The sequence below is a fragment of the Rhipicephalus microplus genome, chromosome 1 (genome assembly GCF_043290135.1).
Source record: "Rhipicephalus microplus isolate Deutch F79 chromosome 1, USDA_Rmic, whole genome shotgun sequence".
In the NCBI taxonomy this organism is placed as follows: domain Eukaryota; kingdom Metazoa; phylum Arthropoda; class Arachnida; order Ixodida; family Ixodidae; genus Rhipicephalus; species Rhipicephalus microplus.
Window position 1 is genome coordinate 261,603,844 of NC_134700.1, and position 23,708 is coordinate 261,627,551.

Sequence of the window (23,708 nt, forward strand, 5' to 3'; positions counted from 1 at the left end):
TGTGATTTTAAAGTTATTTATTATAATAATTGATTTGCTTTGTGTTTGTTTTGACAGAATGCTTCACAAAATGGCAGCGCCCAGGTCATCGTTCTCTATGTAGCGGTTCAAACGTTTTTTCTAGGTACTCGAACTTCGGCCGCGGTTTAGACATGGAATCTCGTTGCGAATGTGCAACTTCTACGACTAATGAGAGCCCTTCTTCGTTCTCCGGTCCGATTAACAAACGCGTTGTGCTCAAGTCTCGTCCTGGCGTCGATGGCGAGCCTCAGCTGAGCAACTTCGCTACGGAGCAGTGCGGTACACCGCAGGACTTCGCTGACGGAGAGGTCCTGGTTCGCAGCGTGTTCCTGTCCATCGATCCGGCCTTACGATGTCGCATGAACGAAAACACGGGCGTCCACTACCTGACGCCGTGGCTTATCGGTCGCTGCGTCGAAGGACTGGGTGGAGTCGGCGTCATCGAGCAATCGCACAGCCCGCTTCTCGAGAAAGGTGACGTTGTCTGCAGAGCCATGTCGTGGCCCTGGCAGCTGTATTTCAAGACGACCGCCGATTCGCTGCAAAAATTGGACGTCAAAGAAGTCGGCGGCGATGTCTCCGTCGTACTGACGTGCCTCGGTCTGACGGGACTCACGGCTCTGCTGGGACTGCGGGAGAAGGGCGGACTCAAACCGTCCGCCAACCAGACTTGCGTTGTGTCCGCTGCTGCTGGCGCCTGCGGATCCCTAGCGGGCCAGATTGCCAAGCTAGAAGGCTGCAAGAGAGTGGTCGGCATATGCGGCTCGGACGAGAAGTGCGACTTCTTGACCAACACGCTCAAGTTAGACGCGGCCATTAATTACAAGACTCAGGACGTGGACAAGAGGCTGACTGAGACGTGCCCCGGTGGCGTACAAGTGAGCAGAGCTACTTTTCATAGAACTTTCAATTAAAGGGGTTGGTGGCATGGTAACACGAAACAGCAGTATCGGCGCAACATTGAGCCACCGAAAGTCACGCACTTTCTCTTCTCGTCCCGATAAGCTGTGAATATATACCGCGTGATTAATTATCACCCGCTAGAAAGTATCGCATAGTAATCGTGTCAGTTTTGTCACAGCATCTCAGACTGCATATCCAGGTTTTAATTCCGGAGAGAAGGGATCCGACTTTCATATGCCTGCGATTGTGTGTGCAGACGTGTGCATGTACTACCAGCCTCAAATGAAACCAGAACAGCGGCAGGCCTTCGCGATGGTATAGTGCGTGCCGTCTACTTACCACAAAGGGCCGGCACGCGCATACTGTTCTGCAGCACTGCGCATATATACGCTGCTGTCCATGGTGATAAGCGGATGGCACTCGCTATACCATCGCGAAGGCTTGCCGCTGTTCTGGTTTCATTTGAGGCTGACAGTACTACATCCAGTACAGCTCATCTTGGCAGTGGAACGAACACACACACACACTCGTGTGTGTGTGTGGGGGGGGGGGATGTAGATGAGAGAGACATTTCGATTGTTTAGTATACGCTTAATTCAGGGCCACGTTTCGAGCACATTGTTTTCCGTGAACTTAACGGCGAGTTTGCTTCCGCGCACGGACCAACTGACCTACGACTTCTCGTAATAGTAGATAAAGCAGTATTTATTTGAGCACGGGAAATGAGAAAATGATCAATAAATCTAGGTACTATTTCCTGGTGCGCCAGCAGGCGTGCGTTTCGGTTCTGTAGCTTCTACAGCACTGCCGAAATAATGTTGCCCCCTCGTGCAAAAAAAAAAAAAAAAAAAAAAATGTGGGCTCACGTCAACGGAGTTACGCTTCTGAACAAAGCAATAGCGCATATCAGTGCACCAAACCTGGAACACAAAGTCGCGTGTGGGTGCGGAATACGAAGAGGTATACAGTACCTCGGACCTCCCGTGGCTACACCTTGCATCCCACCGCTGACTGTTGAGCTTCGCGTAAATCCTGAGTCACCTCCCGAGGTGCTTTGCCGCGGTAAAGTGTGAGACGGGCTTGACGAGGTCGATATCTCACATTTGTGTCTCTGTTTCACTCTACTAACAGCGCATCACCAACTGACCCAAACTTCGACTCTCTTAAAGGCTTTTGCCGATATTTGATTCTGCCGGCATTAGTGTGTTCATTGTTTGACGCTTCTTTATTTACCATGTGCTTCTTTATCTGTGTTCCTGCGAACGATGAGTAAATGTAGTAACAGAGTTTTCGTTCTCGTAAACAAGCTGAGTAAAAAGAAATACTTAAAAAATACAATAAAATCTGGGGGAAGGGTTTTACCATAGTTTATGTATGTTCGTACGTGCTTTTGTATGTGTACATGTAATATACGCTAGCAAAATTGAAAAATATTGTGGAGTTGCAAAATGGTATTTAATAAAGCATTTCATTGGAAGCACGTGCAGAGTCCGTAATCTGGAATTTTGATATGTGACCGAGCAATCCTGTTTTCCCCCTTGGGTTATCTTTCGCCGTGGTGTGTCTGTGGAGGGGAGGGGGGGGGGGGGCTTACTCGATGTTTTACAGTAGTTTATTCTAACTATTTACAGGCATTGAAGGCAAGAAAATCGTGTGGAACGTTATTTGAGGTTTCCAGTTGAAGTGTAATAATCGTGAGGTAAAATAGAATTTATTTTAAAATACTTGCAACTCGGCTCTGCGCCTGCAACATAGGGGGGGGGGGGGGGAGCAACTGCGCCCACAAGAACGTGGTGTTCCTGCCTTGCGCATGTGAAAAACTGAGTCGCTAGCCGGTTTCCGCTAGAACCGCAGACATTTTTTGGGTGATAATTTAAATAACACGTATATTAATAATTAAACGGCTGTTGCTACACCCTGAAACATCAGGCTTGGCTGAACAGCGATGTCATGACTCCTAACGCGATATAATAGGGTGTTCAAGTTATCTAAAAGAACGGCACAGACGTGGGTTTATATATCAGAGGCACGCGATGATGTTGACCGCTGACCTTAGTGACAAGTGTAAATTTCCAAAGTTTAAACGCTTTCTTTTTTTCTCGTCATCTTTCGGAATAACTTCAGTTTCCGTGTACCAATCGTTACTCTTTCATTTATTTCATCCAGGTGTCCGATGCCACACACACACCGGTGCTACACTGAGAAGGCAGTCGGAAACAACGTTAGTCGAAAAGACGCTTTGCAGCGTCTCACCACCCCCACCTTTTTTTTTTTTTTCGTTTGCTTCCGTGAAGGCTTTCAGAAGTGTCCAAGCTTCTGAAAAAGATTGCATGTTTGCAATATCTATCTTCCTTTGCCGCAGAAATGCAAAAGCGTTGTCATCTGGTGTGCCAACATTGATTGATTGATTGATATCTGGGGTTTAACGTCCCAAAACCACTATATGATTATGAGAGACGCCGTAGTGGAGGGCTCCGGAAATTTAGACCACCTGGGGTTCTTTAACGTGCACCCAAATCTGAGCACACGGGCCTACAACATTTCCGCCTCCATCGGAAACGCAGCCGCCGCATCCGGGATTTGAACCCGCGCCCTGCGGGTCAGCAGCCGAGTACCTTAGCCACTAGACCACCACGGCGGGGCGTGCCAACATTGAAGGCTGCATGTTTAGCTATCCGTATGCATAGGCGTCAACGTTGCCTAGAGAGAACTGTTGCATTCTGCCTAATTGCGTCCCCCTTCCCCCCTCCCCAAAGCTGCGGAGGGGAACGCATATCTAGGCATTTCAATCATCACCCAATACTTTTACCGCAAGCGATGATGACGATTAAGCGTGATTGACATATACACATGCATTATTCCGGTGTCGCTTACCAGGAGATTCTTTCGCGCTCGCAGGTGTACTTCGACAACGTCGGTGGCCCCATCAGCGACGCCGTCATCCGGCACATGGCTCCGGACTCGAACATCGTGTTGTGTGGCCAAATATCCGTGTACAACAAGAACGTTGAATACCCGCCGCCACTGTCTGAGGACGTGCAGAAGATCGTCCAGGAGAAGCGCATCAGCCGCGACCGGTTCCTGGTGCTCCAGTACCAGGACAAGTTTGACGAGTCCCTCGCCCATCTGAAAGCCTGGCTCAACGAAGGAAAGCTCATCGCGCGGCAGACCGTCGAGAGGGGCATCGAAAACGCGCCGCAAGCTTTCATCAACATGATGAACGGAAAAAATATCGGGAAGCAAGTGGTCATCGTCAGCGACCTTGCAGAATCCGCGTGACGTGCTTCAAGCCCGAAGTAAGAGTCATCAACGTACAAGGCATCTGAAGAAGACGCGACAAATCGCGTGTCAGGTATTGCTGGCAAGTATGCCGCATTTCCCAAAGCTGCATCGTGCTCTCTGGACTGCTCGGCCCTTAAAAAGAAAGAGAGAGAGAGAGAGGATTGTTTCCTGGGACCAATATAATTATGCTTCGACGGCACGTGCGATTCCTCACTGCGAATTCTCGCCGCTTTCCTGCATCTGCGCTTGCAGAAATAACCGCTTCAGCCTTTCGTAAGTTCTAGGCTCGTTGTGTATAATAAAACGTCGTATATAGGCTTGCTGGTTGCTTTCATGACTGCCATTTTTCGTTTGTACTGCACAAATGCGTGAAAGTTACTGCTTCTCTGATTGTAGTATAAATTTCCGCAAGTGATACGGAAAGTCGTGGTGTACGGAAATGCGACTGTCATTTTAGCACTAAACTTATCATAGGAAGGGCTGCAACGCATGAGAACGTTAAGGCGCGGTCACGTTCTTTTAAAACACGAGGGCAAACAATGCACGTGCTTAACTCGAGAACGGAAGTCGTTGAAGACAGGACCGGGCGTCAGTGTTCGCATTCGTCACTCTAATCAGACGATGGTCGCTTCGTTGTCGAGCTTTTTTTCTTTCTTTTTGCATGCCGACAGTTGTCTTTATGACCTTATAGGCGATAGCCGTAGCTGATAATGGCGTCCTTGTGAAGGAGTTTGATTAGTCACTCTACGAAAAGCTTTACAAGTCCGCAAACATGCTTGTATAAGTTCAGCGTGGAAAAAAAGACTGCGAAGATAGGAAAACTCGTGGTGTCCAATTAAACGATCGCCCGTCGTTTCCGCTTGGAGCTCGCACCATCTGGAGCCCACAAGCGCGTTCTCTGGCGAATCGCTCGCTTGCCGCACTTCGCTCTTCGTTCGTAACGCAATACCCCCAGCACAGACTCCTCTCGCTCTATGCGGGCACAAAGCGTCTTTTCAAACCGATCCCGCCAATCCCAGAGCGTCGATGGCAACGATGCGCCGTCGGTTGCAAGCTCAAGATAAACACGCCGAACGTCACTGTCGCGGCGGCTTTGCTTATTGCACAAGGTGTGCGGGCAACCTGAATCCACTCCAAAACATGCCTCGCGCACCCCCCCCCCCCCTAGAGACACAACTCGGGCGCGCTGATAAAGAGCCGTGCGATAACGTGTATCCTTTGGCGGACTTAGCAGTCGCCGATGGGCGGATGACAAGCGCAGAGCCACGACGGTTGTTAAGCGCGTCGAACCCTTGTTCCTAGCCCTGCAGAGGTGCGCCAGAGAAGCTGTCATAGACGTTACTCCCGAACCACGATGGCTGCCGGGGTGACTCGCAAGGAGATATGTTTTCTAGCGGTCGTCCTGTGCTGTACGGTACCTGTCGCTACTGCCTCGGCCAACTCGACCGTTGAACAGGTGAGTGGCGGTGGTGCACGCGCTTGGCACACGCCAGGGCCCGCCTAATCTCTACAACGGGCACGAGTTGCACGTTTGTAAGTGTACGCCACGTGATGAATAGCCTCGGAAGTATCTTTCCCGGAGTTTTGGCCGTATCACAATATCTACATTAAGCGCTACTAAACTGACAAGAACATGGCGGCGGTACAGTTTTGAACTCGCAGCTCTGCTCGCCAAGTCCTGCACGTTCACGATTCAGTAGGCCTACTGACGTTAACTTCATGCAACCAACACTTGCTGAGCCTTCCTCATTCACGTTGTCTTAGTTTTTACGACAAATCAATTCTCGCCCCGTAACCTGACGGAAGGTTAAAACTATGTTGGAGATTAGGCTTTTTTTGGAGAGCGATGAGATATCGGCTCAATCAAACAACGCTCAGATGGTGTCGTCGTCTTTGACGTTTGCCGAGCGTTATTCACGATAAGCAGAGCGGAACTGCTCGGAGACAGCTACGTGGTTTTCGTTCTCGCTTGCTGAAGGAGCAACACGACTGATGCTTTTAAAGCTGTGTTGAACGGTCAACAAGCTACTGGCAGGCACCTTAGAAACTCGGCGATGTGTAGATACCTACTTGCGCAATGACCCTTGACACGTCCCTGCCGAGCACGTGGCACCTCTGATTCGTGCCGTGGAATGAGCCGATAAGGGATCAATGTGAATAGGTGGCATTGTCTAGCACTCCGGCCATTCCATGAAGGAAGCGATGGCAAATAATTGAACAACCACAACGGTGAACGTCAGTTTTGCAAGCAGCTGTCGAGAGGATGAGAGCACGCTGAAACATCCGTCGAATCTTGGTTTGCTCGTAACACACGGAAGGTTGCGTTGTATACCTCAGGCGGCGAGAAATATACGATTAGGGCAGGGAGGATCCCCAAGTCCTACGAACATGAAATACGGGTCTTACTTCAGAAATCAATAAGTTGAATTCCCAAAATGGGCCACATTGAGAAAACAGAAGTTAAGGACAATACCTTCATGACGGTGTTAAGCGCCTTCAAAATGCGTTGATATACAAGTGACTTCATTGTAAAAGTTGAACACAGCATTGATCGCAGTGTACGTAACCTGCATGTAAGGAACCCTTCGTTATACAGGAAACTTCGTTTTAGAGGTTGTCGACTGATATATACATATATATATATACATATATATATATATATATATATATATATATATATATATATATATATATATATATATATATATATATATATATATATATATATATATATATATAATGTCGTGCACACAATCGTAATGCGTAAACTGTTTTGTTCACTTTCAAAAACCAAACTACAACTCCGTGAAATTCAATATAGAAAAAAAACGTGACGTTGCTAAAACATATCCGAAAGCGTTGGTTCATTGCCGACTTAGCGAGGTTCCTTTTTTTTTTTTTGAAATTTCCATTCTTTATTTCACATGCGTAAAATTCAATAGGTCTCCCATGAGTTTCACCATGATTTCCAGGCTGTTGTGCAAAGAAGCCGAGCTTCTTATTTCATTTTTTATTTATTTCAATATATTGCAGACCTTCTCGGTCCAAGCAGGAGTGGTAATACAGAAAGTTATTACAATTCTGCCGAAAGTGACAATCACATTAAAGAACAATAAAAATCAGTTCCATGCTGGATGGTTGTCAACAGTTTCAAAGATACAGTGTTTATATCGCATGCGAGCATGTTACAAAATGTAATACACTAACTAGAACGAAAACTATTGCTGATTTCTTGAGCGAAAGATTCTACCGTTTAACAGTTCACCGCATATGATGGTAGACTGTTCCAGTATGGTATTGATGATGGAGAAGCAGAGTTTTTATGAATGTCATGGTGACTTTTAGGCAGTCGTATTGACTTGTTGTGGTTAGTTCTTGAGGAGTGTCTGGGGGGGGGGGGGTGAAGGATATGTTCTGTTCCGGATATTTTATAATGCTCATTATACAAATTATACACAAATTTAAGTTTGGAAATTATTCTGTGTTGATCAAGACAACACAGCTCGGCTTTTTTACGCAGAGCTGTAACACTGGTATGCCGGAAATAACTTGAAAACACATAATGAACTGCTAAATTTTGAACTCGCTCAATTTTTTTGATGACAAGTTTGTGATGGGGACTCCAAATTGTGTCGGAATATTCTAGTGCCGGTCCAATTACTGTCTCATACGCGGTTAGTTTAACCTCACGAGGCGCTTTTCTTAGTCTTCTCTTGACAAACGACAGCTTTCTTCGCGCTTTTGCACAAATAGTCGCTATGTGTGGTTCCCAACTGGGATTGGATGTTAATGCAACTCCCAAGTATTTCACATGGTTACTTTTGGTGATTTGTGAATTTCCTAATTTGTATGTGAAATTAAGAGGCTTTTCCTTGTTTGTAAAACTTATGGCTACCATTTTCCTTGCGTTCAGTGTCATTCCCCATTTCGAGCACCATGCCTGATTTTTTTTTTTTTCGTAGCGAGTGATTAAGGTGAAGCGTTCATTGTATGCATAGCGAGGGCCTCGACTGACCCCTTCAGGCAGCGTGCAAGGGTTGATTGGTCACTCAAGAAGTTCACGCACTATGGGACGCCTGCATTTGACAAATTGTTCCACATTAAGCGTCATGTCTGAGTGGTGGCGCTGGAAAACCTTTTTCGGGGTTAGCACCGTAGCTCTCAACCCTTGAAAAAAAAAAATAGAAGAAAAATGAGATGGTTAAACGGCACCGCGGTATCTCATCGCAGATTGCGTCTGCATGCTTCTTCACCGAAGCTGGGGCCGTGTAACTTTGTGCTCACAGTTGACGGGCACGAGGACTATTTTCGTTCTACCATAAAACCAACTCCGAGCTGAACGAGCGCCGCCATTAAAAATGACATCGTCCATTTCAACATTTCTTTCTTCCCACTGTTCTGTCGCTCCTTCCTCCCCTCTTTATCTCTTCCCTCAGTGCGGGGTAGTAAACCGGACGTGTGTCTGATTAGCCTCCCTGCCTTTCCTTTCATGTATCTCTCTCTCTCTCTTCGATTTCAACGAAGTGCCTTTATTCGCATATGGTGCTTGAATTCACTGTAATCTACGCTTTTCTTCTGCCTTGTGTGTCGATGTCAATTAGGTAATTGTAACCCACTGCAAACTCTGAATTCCCGTGCATGTGCTGCTTTTCCGTTTAAGGCAGTGAAAGCAAAGCAGTGTTTATATATATAGTGTAGGTATGGGGCCCCTTAATCGGACATATCAGCCTGTAGAAAAGCTCGACGGGTTCGACGTATCGTTTGGAAGAGCGTATGCAAGCTGTGAAATACATTTATCGTGAGCTGCATATTCCCTTAAACGACGCACGTACCCATGTATGTAATAACCAAACGTGTAATCATTTAGAAGATCTTCTATCAGCAACTTGCCCAAAGAATCCGCTCGAGTGATTCCTTGGGCAAGTTGGTGATACTGTCAATGTCCTTACGGCTCGAAAACGACACGGACCTATAGACGAGGAACTAACATAAATGGGTAATTGACAAATCGCCTTGTCTGTTGAGTTATTTCATCTTTATACATGTGTCGTTTCCTTGGCGTGAGCCTTTGACAGCGTAATAATGTAATCTCTAGAATGTCGACAGAAAACACTTCGAGGTACTATGACGGGTGTGATTTTTTTTTTATCTCTGTGCGTAGCTCAACTTAAGTATATATATGCTGCTAGCGTGGTACTATACAGAGTACGCATGCGCGAGACAACGAAAGTGTGGTTATCGAAGAGGTCAAAAATAAACGAACTCTAGATAAAGCGCTTACTTGTTGTTATGTACAACCATGGAGTGTACCAACGTTACTAGATTATCTAGTAACGTTGCTATCTAGTAACGTTGGGAGTGTACAACTGAGTCGCGTTCAAAGTTCAGAGCGCGAAATATATCGCGGGCAGCCGCGTTGCGCGCTTGTTCGCAACCAGAAGGCTTGTCCGTGCTTCTGCGCTTTGCTGACCGTGAGGTGCTGTTGTCTTGAGGACTAGTTCACGCTTTAGTGATACTGTTACGGCGTATACAGGGTAGCATACTGCTAGCAGTATGTGTATAATAATCGAATTATATAGAAGAAACCCCAATGCTTTATACATGCGGAAACCGTCAAGGGGCCCTGAAAGGCTTTTTCAAGTAATCATCGAATGACTTCACTGTCGGTGTTTATTGCTCCATGAATTGACTAACGCAAAAAAAAAATTATCTCGCACATTAAACGCTCTCACATTTTCCTTTCATCTCAGCGAGCGCGGCGAAAGCTTAATCAGGGTCCTACCCTGGCTTCACGGAGGCTCGAAGCGGGGGAGGGGCCCAACAGTTACGTGCGTACAAGATTGGTTAACATAACTGAGCACTCTCTTTTCACTCTTCTTGTTTCTATTTTTTTGATCACGTGGTTTACCTCCAGCGTTATTTCAAGCGCCGTGGTCTTCAGCATGATGTTGACATAGTGGCACCCCGCGGCTGGCGCGGCAGTCATTCATCGGGCAGTCAACGTGACCATGAGCTTATGACACAGTTGCGATTCAGTCCATACGCCACCGTTCATCGAGAGAAGACGGAGCTATTTGTAGCTGAATTTCGAACATCAAACTCTCCGTCGCGTACTGCGCTACAATATTGCCGTGGTGGTTATAGGTCGCCGGTTCGACACCGGCCGTGGCGGTCGCGTTTTAATGGAGGCGAAATGTCTGAGGTCCGTGTACTGTGTGATATCAGTGCACGTTAGAGAACACCAGCTGGTCGAAATTTCCAGAGCCTTCCACTACGGCGTATTCATATCGTGTGTTTGGGATATTATTATGAGCAATAATATCTGGCTCACATGTTCGCAGGAGCTTCGAGTACAGATCATCTACATTTTCGTGCCACGTTCGAAAAAAATAATAATAATTTCCCGCTACAACACTGCGGAAAAGACTTCTAGAAACAACAGTGGGTATACATAATACGTGCACACATTGTTCCTTGGTCATCCGGTACAACGGTAGTATGTTCCAACTTGCTGCCGGAGATAAGCAGGACGTTGCCGCTGCGGTGCGCCCTGGCTCGCGGTGTGCATGGAGGATGCCCAGCGCTGTCGGCACCTGCTCAAGCTATTCAAACGTTCGTGTGCGTTTTTTTTCTGTTTTTCTTTTTGAAAAATGCGCACGAAATATTCGAGAACACTGTGCCCCTCAAAATTAAAGGGTGCGGCCATCGGGCGAATTTGCACACAGGGTAATTTTTTTTTCTTTTTTCAGAATATGCAGTTTTTCAAGTTTTGATGAAAATGCTGTCACAGTCAGGCTCCTGTCGTCTTCGCACATGAACGTTACGTGGAGGTGCAAATAATTTGCCGCAGCTAAAGTGACATCGAAGTGACTGATAACTATTTCATTACATTTTTTATTACTTTTATATAAACGCCATTGTTCAGATGAGAAACATAGCAGGCGCTCTTTCTTTTTTTTAATGACAGAAGTTGCGCGCTATTTGAGATATTCATCGTGGAATTTTACGGCCGATCCTGAAACCGACCGCACCTGGCGCACAAGAAACGCGGCCGTTCTGGTACGTCATACCGCAGCTTCCGCTTACAAGAAAGTGACGATTTCGAACGAAGGCACGACGCGCCAAGTGTATTATCGTGGACAGCGGCCAGTCGTTTATATAGCTTACACCAGCGGATGTCACGAAAACGGCGCCTACGCCACTCTTACCCCCGTATTCACAAACGCTCCTCGACTCGACTTTCGCCCTTTACTTGACAGAGTTGAGCACTGCTGCGCCACAGCTCGGATCAAAATGACGCTGCACTACTCAAAAATCGCAGCATGCAGATTATCGCTGATATGGAGTGAATTGCCGTGCCTAGAGACGGCGCTCCCGTCGGCTTTCTCAAGTGAAGGTGAAGCGTTGAGTGAAGGGACGTTCCAGAATACGGGGGCTAGTTCAAGGACAGGAGAGATTTCTTCCTCGCTTTCACATTCCTGCAGGCGCTGTCTCCTCGCCACTTAATTCTTCGGGAAACAAGTGCACGATGTCAGCACTAAGCACTGAGCCTATCGGGATTTCGCGCTTTTGCGCTACGCATGCATGAACTGTTACCTCCGCTTGCGCTGTCGCAAACTACTTAACGGAATGAAATCGAACGGTATTCATGCATGGGGGGGAGCATCGCTTGGTACAATCACTGAGGCAGTTCAAAGCCAGGTGAATCGCGAACCGCTTACAACGCCTACGATGCAGGCGAACGAAGTCGTGCGTAGCCAGAAAATTTTTCGGAAGAGGGAAGGCGGGATGTTCAACCGCACGTTATATAACACTGATAGCTGGCGGTCGAGCTATTCGAGCGTGATTGTCATTTTCTGTCCCGTCTCGGCGCGCTGTTTCACGCTCAGTACTTCATGTATGTTCGTGCGCGCGTTTTCGTGTGTGATTGTATCTTATACAAACGAAAAATTGAAACATTTCGCGGAGGAAAGTTTTAACACCTCGTCGCTCTCTGGCTATGCCATTGCCTCCGATGGGCAGTGAAAAACCACGTCATGTTTAAGGTCAAACTAAAGGTTCTTTCCCTACGGCAAAGTTGACGCGAGAGATTCTTGACGATGAATCTCGGCGGGGGTGAAGTGTTTCGTTGGAGACGTTGAGTGATTATGAGCAAACTGTATTACATTTGCATAGGGTAATTACAGGTGGGAAGACTAACCTGAACTTAATAATGGGTGCAACCAAGAGGCCCTCACTCTTTCACACATCACTTGGTGTTAGAGAGCAGGGCACTGCGAGGAAGTACGCAGCACAGAGCCTCGCCGTTCTTACCACACCGTATAGTTACAGCCCGCACTGCTCTTCCAATCGAAGAACACAAGGGTGTGAGGGTGTTTATAATCGAAGAACACAAGGGGGCGGGGGAGAGAAAAAGAAAAAGTAGAAAGGGAGAGAACAGTTTGGCCCCACGCGAATGGCGTTGCGCCTTTCCTCGCTGCTGACACGGGTCTCGAACTGCCCCCTGACCCCCGCTCATGGCTCGTATTCCCACGCACATCCACTGGCTCGGGGCTCTCTTATTCTTGCGCACGCATACAGATTCGCAAGTGCGCTGATATTTAGTGTGGATGGGGGGGGGGGGGGGCAGCCGATTCTCCTATTTGTATATAGAGCGAGGCCTCAGTTATACCGGGGAAGACTTCTGGCGCTCCAAATGCTTTATTCACCCGACCCTCTGGAGAGCACGACTTCTCGTCGGCGGCATCCATTCCTGGTCCCAAGACCATGACGCTCTGCGGCGTAACTCAAGCCCGGCTTCAAACGTTCCCCGTACGAGTATAACTAAGCTCCACGTCCGTTCGTCTAAACATAACAGGCCAATATATTGCATCGGGAAAGCCGTCGCTCGTACACTCCCTGTCCCGAGACGATGATGCTCCGCGGCATAACTCAAGCCCGGCCTTACAGTTAACGTAACTATACTTACCTGCGGACATCTTTTTTGTAGGGGAGGGGTGGGTCAAGAGATCGATTGAGACGAAAAAAATGATGACTTTCACATAAGAGTTGTCTTAGGCGAATGCATAAGGGAATTTGTGAGTTTGGAGCATATATACGAGAATGTCCAGAGGCATATACGAGACTGTCCAGAGACATTCGTCATTTCTCGTTTTCGGTCTTTCTGCAGCCGCCAGCCTCGGCGAGTGCACTCGATGACGCGGCTGCGAACGTCACGGAGTCGGCGAACGCGACCTGGTGCGTGGGCCACGAGCCATCATTCACCGTGAGCAGCTCGTCTAGCGCCGTGAAGGTCATTCTGGACGAGCCACAGGACGAGGATCAGTGGACCTGCGTGTGCGCCATCAACGCGCTGCTGGCGCCCCGCATGAAGGAGATTGCGTGCTCGAGAAACAACTCCGTCCGGACACCGCCACTGTGCCGCAGCGGTAATTCCAGCACCATCTACATCGGAAGTCTCACGGCCGAGACCAAATACACGGTCTGCGTGCGCTATCTTTGCGCGGGAGAGAATGCCAGCGATGTCACCTGTAAGCCCACTACAACAGGTAAGATTATGAATGAATGAATGAATGAATGAATGAATGAATGAATGAATGAATGAATGAATGAATGAATGAATGAATGAATGAATGAATGAATGGGAGCACAGTTGTTCAAATAACTGGGAACGCGGTAACAAAGATGACAGACAAGGTAGAATCGCACCATGCGAACGCTTGAACAACTGTATGGATTTCCATGTTTTAGGGGGAGAGTTCTGAATAGAGCAGCTAATTGCGAGTGAAGTGATATCAGTAGTATTATTTGGTGGCAACGAACAGTTCACAAGGGGAAGAAAAGTCCATGTTGAAACTTCTTGAGAAGTTTCTCATGGGATGCGTAAGCATATAAATCTTCCGGATACGTATAGTGGCCGTCCTTAGAACGTTGGTTAAGAAACCGGGCCTCAGATGCCACCAATACAGCTTATGTTGTCTTATTCATTTGTATTCCTTCACGGCGATGGATCTTTTTACGCGACAAAGAGACAGATAGACAGTTTCCTCGTTGAGTCAGCTTTAAAAAGGTTGCGCACATTAAACGAAATGACAATGCGTGGCAGTATACGAGTAACATGCAGTCCACGGAGGCTGATATGGATTCAAGTGCTATTTCACCGCGATATATACGCAGGACCCACACCGAAGAGTCAGCCGGTGCTGTCGACCCCATTCGAAATGACCGTCCACGTCGTGGCTACGAGCACCACCGCTAACGTGACGTGGAGCACGACCGAAGCCGCTGCTCACGGGTTCACCGTGTCGCTGTGGAAGCCGGTCACGCACAGCGCCCACGATCAGGTGCCCGTTCAGTTGGTCAAAACCGAGGAGCCCCACTGCGAGTTCCGGTCGCTGGAACCGTACACGGTTTATAAGGTGGAAGTGAGCACTGTCGTTCCCAATGGCGGAATCGTAGCCAATGAAACCATCTTCAAGACGCAGCCAGGAGGTGAGCTTTTGCAGCAACGACTGACGCTATTGGAAGGACACATACATTATTCTAAATATTTGAGCAACCCACAGTTTGAAAACATACTTAAAACGTATTTTTAGAGAGTAGACGTGATATCAAAATGTTTTGTCTGCGAAAGTGACGAATAATTTCGCAGGACTAACATGCATGGGAATCATATCGTTGAGCGCTCCCGTCGTTGCAACCATTGGCCGCAAAGGGCACTTTTTCCGTCTTCAAGCTTGCCGTATTGGCCAGCATTGTCCAACACAAAGAAGCGCACAAAACGAGATAGTTTGAAGGCGCGAAATAGTTTGAAAGGGAAGACACGTGCGCCCGTAGCGTCTCTATTGGTGCCATGTTGATGCACGCACTGTTTCATGATCGACTCTGAAAATAGGCGCTACGTGGCTTGGTGTTCGCACAGATTCCGTCATCGCGGATAGACAATGTTAACTGCGCATCGATGTGACAGCCGTGAACTGAAGTTTTCTCCGGTCAAAAAGATTGCGGATTCGCCAGATAAGATAGCGCGACGCGTTCGTGGTAAACATTGCAGAAGCGCGTCCGGCCCTTCGCGATTGGTCTCCGAAGATTAAACCGATCTCGCGCCGACTCCTCGAAACGTTTCGCGCATCGGTCTGTACAAGCGGGCACATTAAACGCGAACGTCTCGGATACCGCACGTCGGCGACGAATATACTCTTTAGAAAATTCAGACTGGAAACATGGCTCTTCCGACATATCTTATTTACTTGTTCACTCGTGCGAGCTGGCGGGCTGTGTGTTCCAGCGACGCCAATGAGCGTTCCCTGCAGCGGCGCACATGGACACCGCTTGCGTTTCTGCAGGACGTGTATCGCGTTTCAGACGGTACGCCAACGAGCGTCCCTTGGGTGAAGAAGACATGGCGGAAGAATGGTATTGGTTTCGTTCGATAGGCGGCACTGAATTTTGAAAAGGGTCTATTGAAACTATATCTGCCATTTTCACTGGAGCCCTCTGAATTTCAGTGAGCACCGTTTGCTGTTTCAGCACCCACTGCACCACAGCACCTGCGGCTAACAGGCATATCCAGCACTGCGATAAGTCTCGAGTGGTCGGCGCCACAAGAGATGCGCGGCCCTTTGTTCGGCTACACGGTATTCTACGGTCCGGCACGCGAACATCAAAAGCGCAGCTCTCTGGAAACGCAGAACACTTCGGTGACCGTGACGCATCTAACTCCGGACACGTTCTTCGAAGTGTACGTCAAGGCGTTTAACAAGCTGCACGACGGCACAGAGGTGGCCAGCGTTCCGGCCCGCATCGAGGTCAAGACCAGCATCGGAGGTTAGTGTGCGCGCTTAGATAAACTATCTATTGGCGATTTATACTGGTAGCTGAGCTGTTTGAGGGCCAATGTAAATCCCTAGAGACCTGTTGTTCCCGCCGAAAACTGACGATGGGGAGAGCATGAGTAAAGCAAGTGGGTGAGAGGGAAGCCTTGTGAAGCGTGTTGAGCTGGTTCAGCCTGCTAGATAAAGGGTAGCTGCGGGGAGAGGGCAAAGCTGAGTAGAGATGAGGACGACAAAGGCGAAGCTACGGCAGGAGTGAAGTGTGGAGGCGAGGATCAGCAGATAACCATTCTGGGAAAGCGGAAGGTCTCGCGTCCCCGTTTTGAACGTTCGGCGACAGCTCCACGGCTGGTGCCACAGTAGTTCTGCTCTTTCTGTTTAAATTCAGTTAAAACTGCACATAATTCTTTTTTTTTTCAACTACCGTTCAATTACCTAGACATTTCTGAGGCTTTGATTTTGCCTCGCTCAAAGCCGTATCCTGAATGTCGCTGGGATAAGCCACTCGTTATGCTAAAAAGAGCCATAATTTTGCCCTTTATTTCTTAATTCGTCAGTTATTTACTCGCTCTTGATGTTTTCTCAAAGCTTAGTTTTCGCAATCAGCTTACGTATCTATACCGGATGATGTTTAGACCAATGGAAGCGACAGTGGAAAAGAGGCGACAGTGTCGCCTGTCTTGGTATTTGACCTTCTCTTACAGCTCTCTTGTTAGCTTATGTTTTATGCAAGGCGGCATTACAGATAATCTTAGAACTTATACACTCAAGGGTAAAAGGGTGTGTGGTTCGTCCTTTTGGGGACTAATTGGGCTGCCACAACCATGAATACTTTTAAAGACTAACGGCACCGAGTCTAACAGTTAGTCCCCACAGGCGAGCTCAAAAGACTAACATTTAGTCCTCACATTTACACCTTAGTGAGCAAAAAGGGACCATGTTCAGTGACCGTGAGTGCCTCACGGGGTCTAAAACTTCGATCGTGCCCTTCTTCGCGCTGTACCGAAAACGTCCAATAATTTTGGTCCTCTCTACCCGTAATCGATACAACATATTTCGTCACGTGCAGCCCCTTCCAAGATTCAAAACCTGCGCGTGGTTAGCCGCTCGACGAGCACGGTGGTGGTGAGCTGGAGCGCGCCGCTCAAGTCCAACGGGCCCTTGGACGGATACGTGGTGCATTGGTGCAACCATAGCAGCGATGGCAACAACTCTAGCTACGCCGACTGGATGGCGAAGCTGACTAACCACTCCGAGTGCCACACGTTGAAGTCTGCGAGGGATACTCGGGCCACCGTCGGTCCACTGGTCCCGGAATCTACGTACGTGGTTGCCGTGAGCGCCTACAATCTGCAGGCTGACCGCCACCGGTGGATTGAGAGCAGTCCCGAGACCATCACTGTCGAGACGCTGCCAGAAGGTATAAACTCGGTTTCGTGGCCAAGCAGGCTTTAATGGATCACATACACTGCAGTGGTAGAAGGCGTGCTATAGGTGGGAATTAAACGTCAAAACTGGAATGTTACACACATTGTCCACGTCCTGCCTCTTAGATCGGTAATTCGAGAATTCTGTGTTTGTAAAGGGGCACAGAAAGGTCGAAATTTATTTGTTGCTTTTCAGTTGTACACGGGTCTGATACAAACATGAGCTGCTAGAACTTTTCGAAATGCTGTCGTATACTAGCGAGGCTACGCGCGTTTGCTGATCTCATTTCGCCCTTTCATTTGATACGCTCTGTTCGACGGCTCTCTTCTCCTCCTGGCTGAGGTATTCTTCCTGTCTTGAGAGGAGGAAGATCAAATGATATGACCAGATTATCTTGACAACGTCACTACCAACGCCGGAGATACAAAAAGTCCCGGAGCGTGGGGTCGTTCTTGCTGTGTTTTTTTTTTCTGTTTCGATGGCGCGTGCCACGTTTCGTAATGTTTAGCGTTGTGGCATTCTGATTTCGACGAGCATGTTTACTTTAAGTGTTAAAGATTAGGGGTCACTCTTAAATGTCTGTTTCAAAGGTCGTGGTACAGAAAATATCACCGGATCCAAAAAGTGAGAGCGCGAGCCGCGCGCTGAAGTCTGCATTTCAAATATAGTGTAACAAACGCTTCTTCAGGCCGCTTCGCAAAAAACAAGGTACTCTAGTGTTTGGCTGCTACACAGACATGTCGTTATCGCAGCGCCGCCCGCACTTCGCGCCTTGGATGTGCGCATGGTGAGCGCCGACTCGGTCGAGACCAACTGGGAGTCCCCGGCGCCTGGCGTCGTGGGCTACGTGGTCGCCTGGTGCCAGAACCAGCGCTGCTCGGAGAAAACTGTTACGGGTACGCGCCTTATCATCCACAACCTACACGCCGACAGCGACTACAACGTCAGCGTGGTGCCCTTCCGAATGGACAGCCAGAACAACAAGGTGCTTGGGCCTCTCACCACTAAGCAAGTCACCGTCACCGACAGCATCGGTTCGTGCACCCGCTGTATATATTCACCAATGGCTCGGTACTTATTATCGCTGGTATCGAAGAAAGTAACCTTTACACTTAAAAAAATAAGTATTTGGGGAGTGTTTCTGCTACAAAACAATAATCATCTACTTAGAGTACTTTCCTCGCGCTATCACCACGGTTCCGGTAGTTCGCGGTCACGAACGGCGCCTGCGTTATCAGTGTGACATGGCATTCGCGACAGGAAAGTGGCTAGCGCCAGGTTTTCAAGAAAATAAATACGAGCCAATCAGATGACGATAATTGTTGTGTAGCAGCACTATACTTCCAGAATACTCCATTTTTTTTATTAGAGTGTACATTGATGCATGTCTCTATAATTGCTCTGTTGTTGGCACGGCCTTCTTCGTCACTCGCTAGATTTTACGCTTAGCTTGCTTTGAGGCGGAGGAAATTGGCTATAGCCTAGCACGGATACCAAAATACAGGCAGGCCGTTGACTTTACCCAAACAATAATGCCTGCGATTTATAGCTGTTTTCACAGTAAATCGGTTTGCGCCCTTGAGGGTGCTAGCCGTGCGCATAACACCCTACGATAAGGGTGTTTTGACAAAACCAAAACAGCCATGCCATGTGTGTTTTGAAACGCCAGTTTTGGTTTGTCAGAACACCCTTATCGTAGGGTGTTTGTTACGTGGTATAAAGCGCCCTCAAGGGCCGTTCCACGCGCTTCCCGCTCAGCCGCAACGCACGTGCCGGGACCCCTACCGCATGCAAGCGGGGGACAAATAAGCCAATTGGCGACGCTGCGGAGGGTGAAAGAGCGTCGCCAATTGGCTTATTTGTCGCCCGCTTGCGTGCGGCAGGGGTCCCGACACGTGCGTTGCGGCTGTGCGGGAAGCGCGTGGAACGGCCCTAAGGGTGATTTCCCGTGTTTCCACCACCGGGCTTAAGCTATAGCTGCAGAAAGCTATTTGTGTAATATTCTACGTCATTACTGCAATGCATACACAGGGCTTAGATTATTGAGGCACACGGAAAGCGATATCCGGGAAAACGACCAGCAAACTGACCAGCGACTACACCTTTTCTCTGCAGATGCTGTTATGGCCGACAGTTACCTCGTAGGGACCATCGTGTGCTCGGTGATAGTCACTGCCTTGGGTCTCATTGTATTCGTCGTCTGCCGCCGGAAGAAAGGAACGTAAGTTTTTTTTTTTTTCAGTACTGTGACGTGGAGAAACCCACCTGGAAATTCACCCACGCGCCACGCGTCTTCCTTTTTTTTTCCTTGTAATAACAGAACGCACTGGTGTATTACCTTAAGTTGGCCATCTGCGGTTTGATGAACCTGTGTGAGAGGTAAAAGACAGCCTCAGGCCAATCTCTACATATTTTCTCGAATAAGTCTTCATTTATCTCTACTATATTCTCATTGTATTCAGGATGGCCCTGCTATCTCTAGCCAGAGTATAAAATTATGCCGATGCAATTTATTACAACGTGACGCAATGGATATAAACAGCTACTGCATGGGGTATGTGGCACTTTGCTTTCGTCATATCCCACGTCGCTTTTGATGAAAAAGTGGCACATGTTATTAACCTTTCAGGCATTTAGGAACGCACAGTATTTCAAGTAGACAGCTGTAGATCAACTTGTAAAACATCTTATTATACAGCTTATAACTTTATATCTGTTAAATTATTAGTGTTTTTGTGCCTACTACAGATTCCCCGAAATACAAAAGAAAATTGCCACGTGACGATCCCACTTGCGCACCTATGCGCGCTGTGATTGCAGTGCTCCGTTCCGCATGCAAACAACCCTATAGCATTTGACAGGATGCGCTGCCTTGTCGGAACAGCGACGATAATGGCGGATGTGCGACGACGCACGTTTTGATATAGCGGCAACGTAAGCGATAACCGCTGCGCCTGCTTATTGCCGTCACGAGGAAAGCATGTCGTTTGTGCTTCAAACATTAAAGCACTGCGGTCACGGTGCGCCTATAGGCATCTTTTTTTTTGTACTTCGCGGGTATCTGTAGTGAGCAGAAACACGCTGATAATTATATCTGGGGTTCTACGTCCCAAAACTATGATGTGATTATGAGAGACACCGTAATGAAAGGCTCCGGTAATCTGAACTATCTGGTTTAACGGGCAGTGACATCGCAAAGTACATGGGCCTCTACCACTTTGCCTCCAACAAAATGCGGCCGCCGCGGCAGGGGTCGAACCCGTAACCTTCAGGTCAGCAGCCGAGCACTTTATAGCCACAGCTCCGTCGAGGCGAATAACACAATAATAGTTAACATGTATAATGTTGAAAACGTTCTAATCGGTCGTTTTGGAAATTAGATATATGTTCCCATTGGAATTTTCAGCCAGCTTCGTTGCTTCAAAAGGTGGTTAACATGCCCATTTAGGTGATTAAGCGAAGAAGAAAAATGAATGTGACTTGCTCCTTGTAATGCTAAGCAACATGCATTCGGTCGCGCTTTTATAGAGTGCGTCGGCATATTTTTCAACTCCCGCTAAAGATAAGGGGCCACCTTGTATTCAGCCCATGAATATAGATGTGAACGACGTTCATCGCGTAGAGCATGCGCATGGCAGCCAGACATGCACAAAAAAAAATGTATGTGCGCGATTATTTCGCTGCAGGTTTTTTTTTTCCTTGAACCACACACACCGATTTGCTTCTTGTACGAAGTCGGTGTTTTGCGCCGCACTTTCTTTACTGACCAAGTGATACAGGTTGCGGTGCAATATGTAACAGCTGGGCTGTTATAATCGAGCGTCGCGAACAGCGAGTGACACGGGGTATGCGGTCGTAATGTTACACGCTTCCCGATAAATTTCGCATACTTTACCAAGTCAGTTCTGGTAAACAGGTGAAATTACTTTCTCTACAAAGTTCACCGACATCATGTACATGTACATTGTAATTGCAGATAACGCCACGCGCTTTTTGCACAGTATATGCAGATGTTCGGTGTGACAACACCTGTGTAAGGAGGATGCGGTAATGATTACTAACTGCTTACAGCATGTTTACAAAAAGAGAAAAAAGACCTTGCACATTTTAGCGCAAACGTGCAGATATATTCTCTAGAAGCGTCTATATACTCTGTTTATTCTCCCCTCTAATTTAGTAGGACAATGGAGCGAAGACAAAAGCAAATACACGTCTGTGTGCAATTGGAAGAAGCATTTATATAGCCCGCTGAATTGATCACTAGTGCACTCACTTTCTTCTAAGTGCCAAACATACCTAATTCGGTTCATGTGCACAGGCTTCACTGTTTGAGAACTGTGCCTCTCGCCGTGGACACTTGCTGCAAGCTATGTACATACTTACTATCTGTAGCTTGCCGTTACGATTGAAGTTCAATGTATACCTATTTCTGCACGAGTGCAAGGCAAAGCGAAAATCCAAAAATGAATCTGTTTATACATTAATGCGATAGCGTTAGAAAGTTCGTTTCGCAGAAAACCCAGTGTCAGCGCCATTGCATGGTTGTGAGCAAAAAATTGGAGTTTTCCCGCAAAAATCGCGATAAATGTAAAATGTATGGGTCCAAGCCTGAACAAAAATCTCAAAATTCTGCGTCCCTACTCTACACCAGAGCCACACCAGTGCTTGAAAGTGTTTCGAGAAAAAGTACAATAACAGAAGAACCAAACTAACTAGGTGGTGATGGTAGAAACATTTATAACAAAACTAAGATGTCGTGTAGTGCGACGACTCGCGCCAGGACATGTATTGCGTAACACCAACATAGAATCGCACCATGGCGTAACATGCGAGTTGCACAAAAAGTGGATGGTTCATTAGTTTACTCATTACAAAAGCTGTCGGATACATTTAATCCGCATCAGGTGCAGCCTCAAACAAGCGTGCCGCTGCATATCTTATTGACTATATACGGACGCGTAGTAGTGGGTAGGTCGCTTATTCTCAACCTGAATTGCGAATGAGCGCTTCGCAAATGCACTTAGTAGGCCCTAGAAAATCAACAAAAAAAAAGAGAAAGAAAGAAAGCAAAATTCTGTTGTAAAATTATGGAGGGGTGAAGCATGTATGGACTGGAGTTTCTGGTATACGCCAACGTCGTTGGCAATTTGTTGGAATACGTAACTGTTGCCTTTTTATATTTTTTTATAATGAGAGTATATAGTGCCCTGTTGTTATTTCAACCCATTGTGGCGCGCATCCATTTTTATCACGGACCGTCACAACAAGGGACGCCGACAAGCCGAGCCCCTAGTGTGCTTCGCACCTAATACGCACAGGCGTTTTTTTTTTCTTTCCTTAAAGGCGCGGGAAGTTTTCATTGCTTTCAGAATGATCGACACAGTGATGGATGTTTTATTTCTTTATTGTGATCGAATGAAGTGTACCGTGTAATAGTTACATTACTGAATGCATTGCTTAACTGGCGTGCAGAAATGTCACGGAGACTTCCAGCTACGCGATGTGTGACTGATAGCGGTCTAATGTGGTCATTCAACAGCTCAGTGTTCTTTTAACAACCTGCCATGGTCGAGTTTGCTAACAGCGAATTGTTGCGAACGCAGGGGCCCTCAGCTTTACAAGAGGATGAGCTCCTTGGAAAATGACGACGATGACATCGGTGAGCGAACGCACATCACACTTGATTTTCCCTTTTACGCTCACCATTTTGTTTCTTTCACCTTTTTCAGTTTTCATGAAGACTGTTCCGAGGCGGACTTAAGACCTGCGGTCCCATCAGATAGGTTTACGAGAAGAAGAAAAATTCTCACGTATTCTATGTTATCGAACCCCTCGAATCTTCATTTGTATCTGTACTCACCGAAACCGGTTGCAACAGGCGTGAGATCGTTTCGTAACCGAACCACTGACGTCCCAAGAAAGCGGCACATGCCGGGGTGAAAAGTATAGCAAAACGTAGCAGCGTATAAAGTTTAAGTCACATTATTAAACAAAAAAAAACGTCATTGTCTACTCGCAGCAAAAGCACTACTGACGGGTATGCGTCCCAAAAAACGTCTTGAAGGTCACAAAACGTAGCAGCGTATAAAGTTTAAGTCACATTATTAAACAAAAAAAAAAACGTCATTGTCTACTCGCAGCAAAAGCACTACTGGCGGGTATGCGTCCCAAAAAACGTCTTGAAGGTCACAAAACGTAGCAGCGTATATGAATATAATAGGGGAAGATGTATGCACTGATGTA

The 23,708-nt window shown here is 47.4% G+C and overlaps 2 protein-coding genes across 2 annotated transcripts; both read left to right on the forward strand.

Annotated features, from left to right (window-relative positions):
* Nucleotides 1-65: 65 nt before the first annotated feature.
* LOC119187034 (prostaglandin reductase 2) lies at nt 66-4,526 on the forward strand. Its single transcript, XM_037435326.2, has 2 exons — nt 66-899; nt 3,823-4,526. The coding sequence occupies exons 1-2, from the start codon at nt 153-155 to the stop codon at nt 4,201-4,203; spliced, it is 1,128 nt and encodes a 375-aa protein (XP_037291223.2). The 5' UTR covers nt 66-152; the 3' UTR covers nt 4,204-4,526.
* Nucleotides 4,527-5,424: 898 nt separating this feature from the next.
* LOC119164733 (receptor-type tyrosine-protein phosphatase F) lies at nt 5,425-23,470 on the forward strand. Its single transcript, XM_075894100.1, has 9 exons — nt 5,425-5,662; nt 13,376-13,754; nt 14,383-14,697; nt 15,736-16,032; nt 17,107-17,457; nt 18,218-18,499; nt 19,581-19,686; nt 23,069-23,124; nt 23,195-23,470. The coding sequence occupies exons 1-9, from the start codon at nt 5,561-5,563 to the stop codon at nt 23,224-23,226; spliced, it is 1,920 nt and encodes a 639-aa protein (XP_075750215.1). The 5' UTR covers nt 5,425-5,560; the 3' UTR covers nt 23,227-23,470.
* The last annotated feature ends 238 nt before the right edge of the window (nt 23,471-23,708 follow it).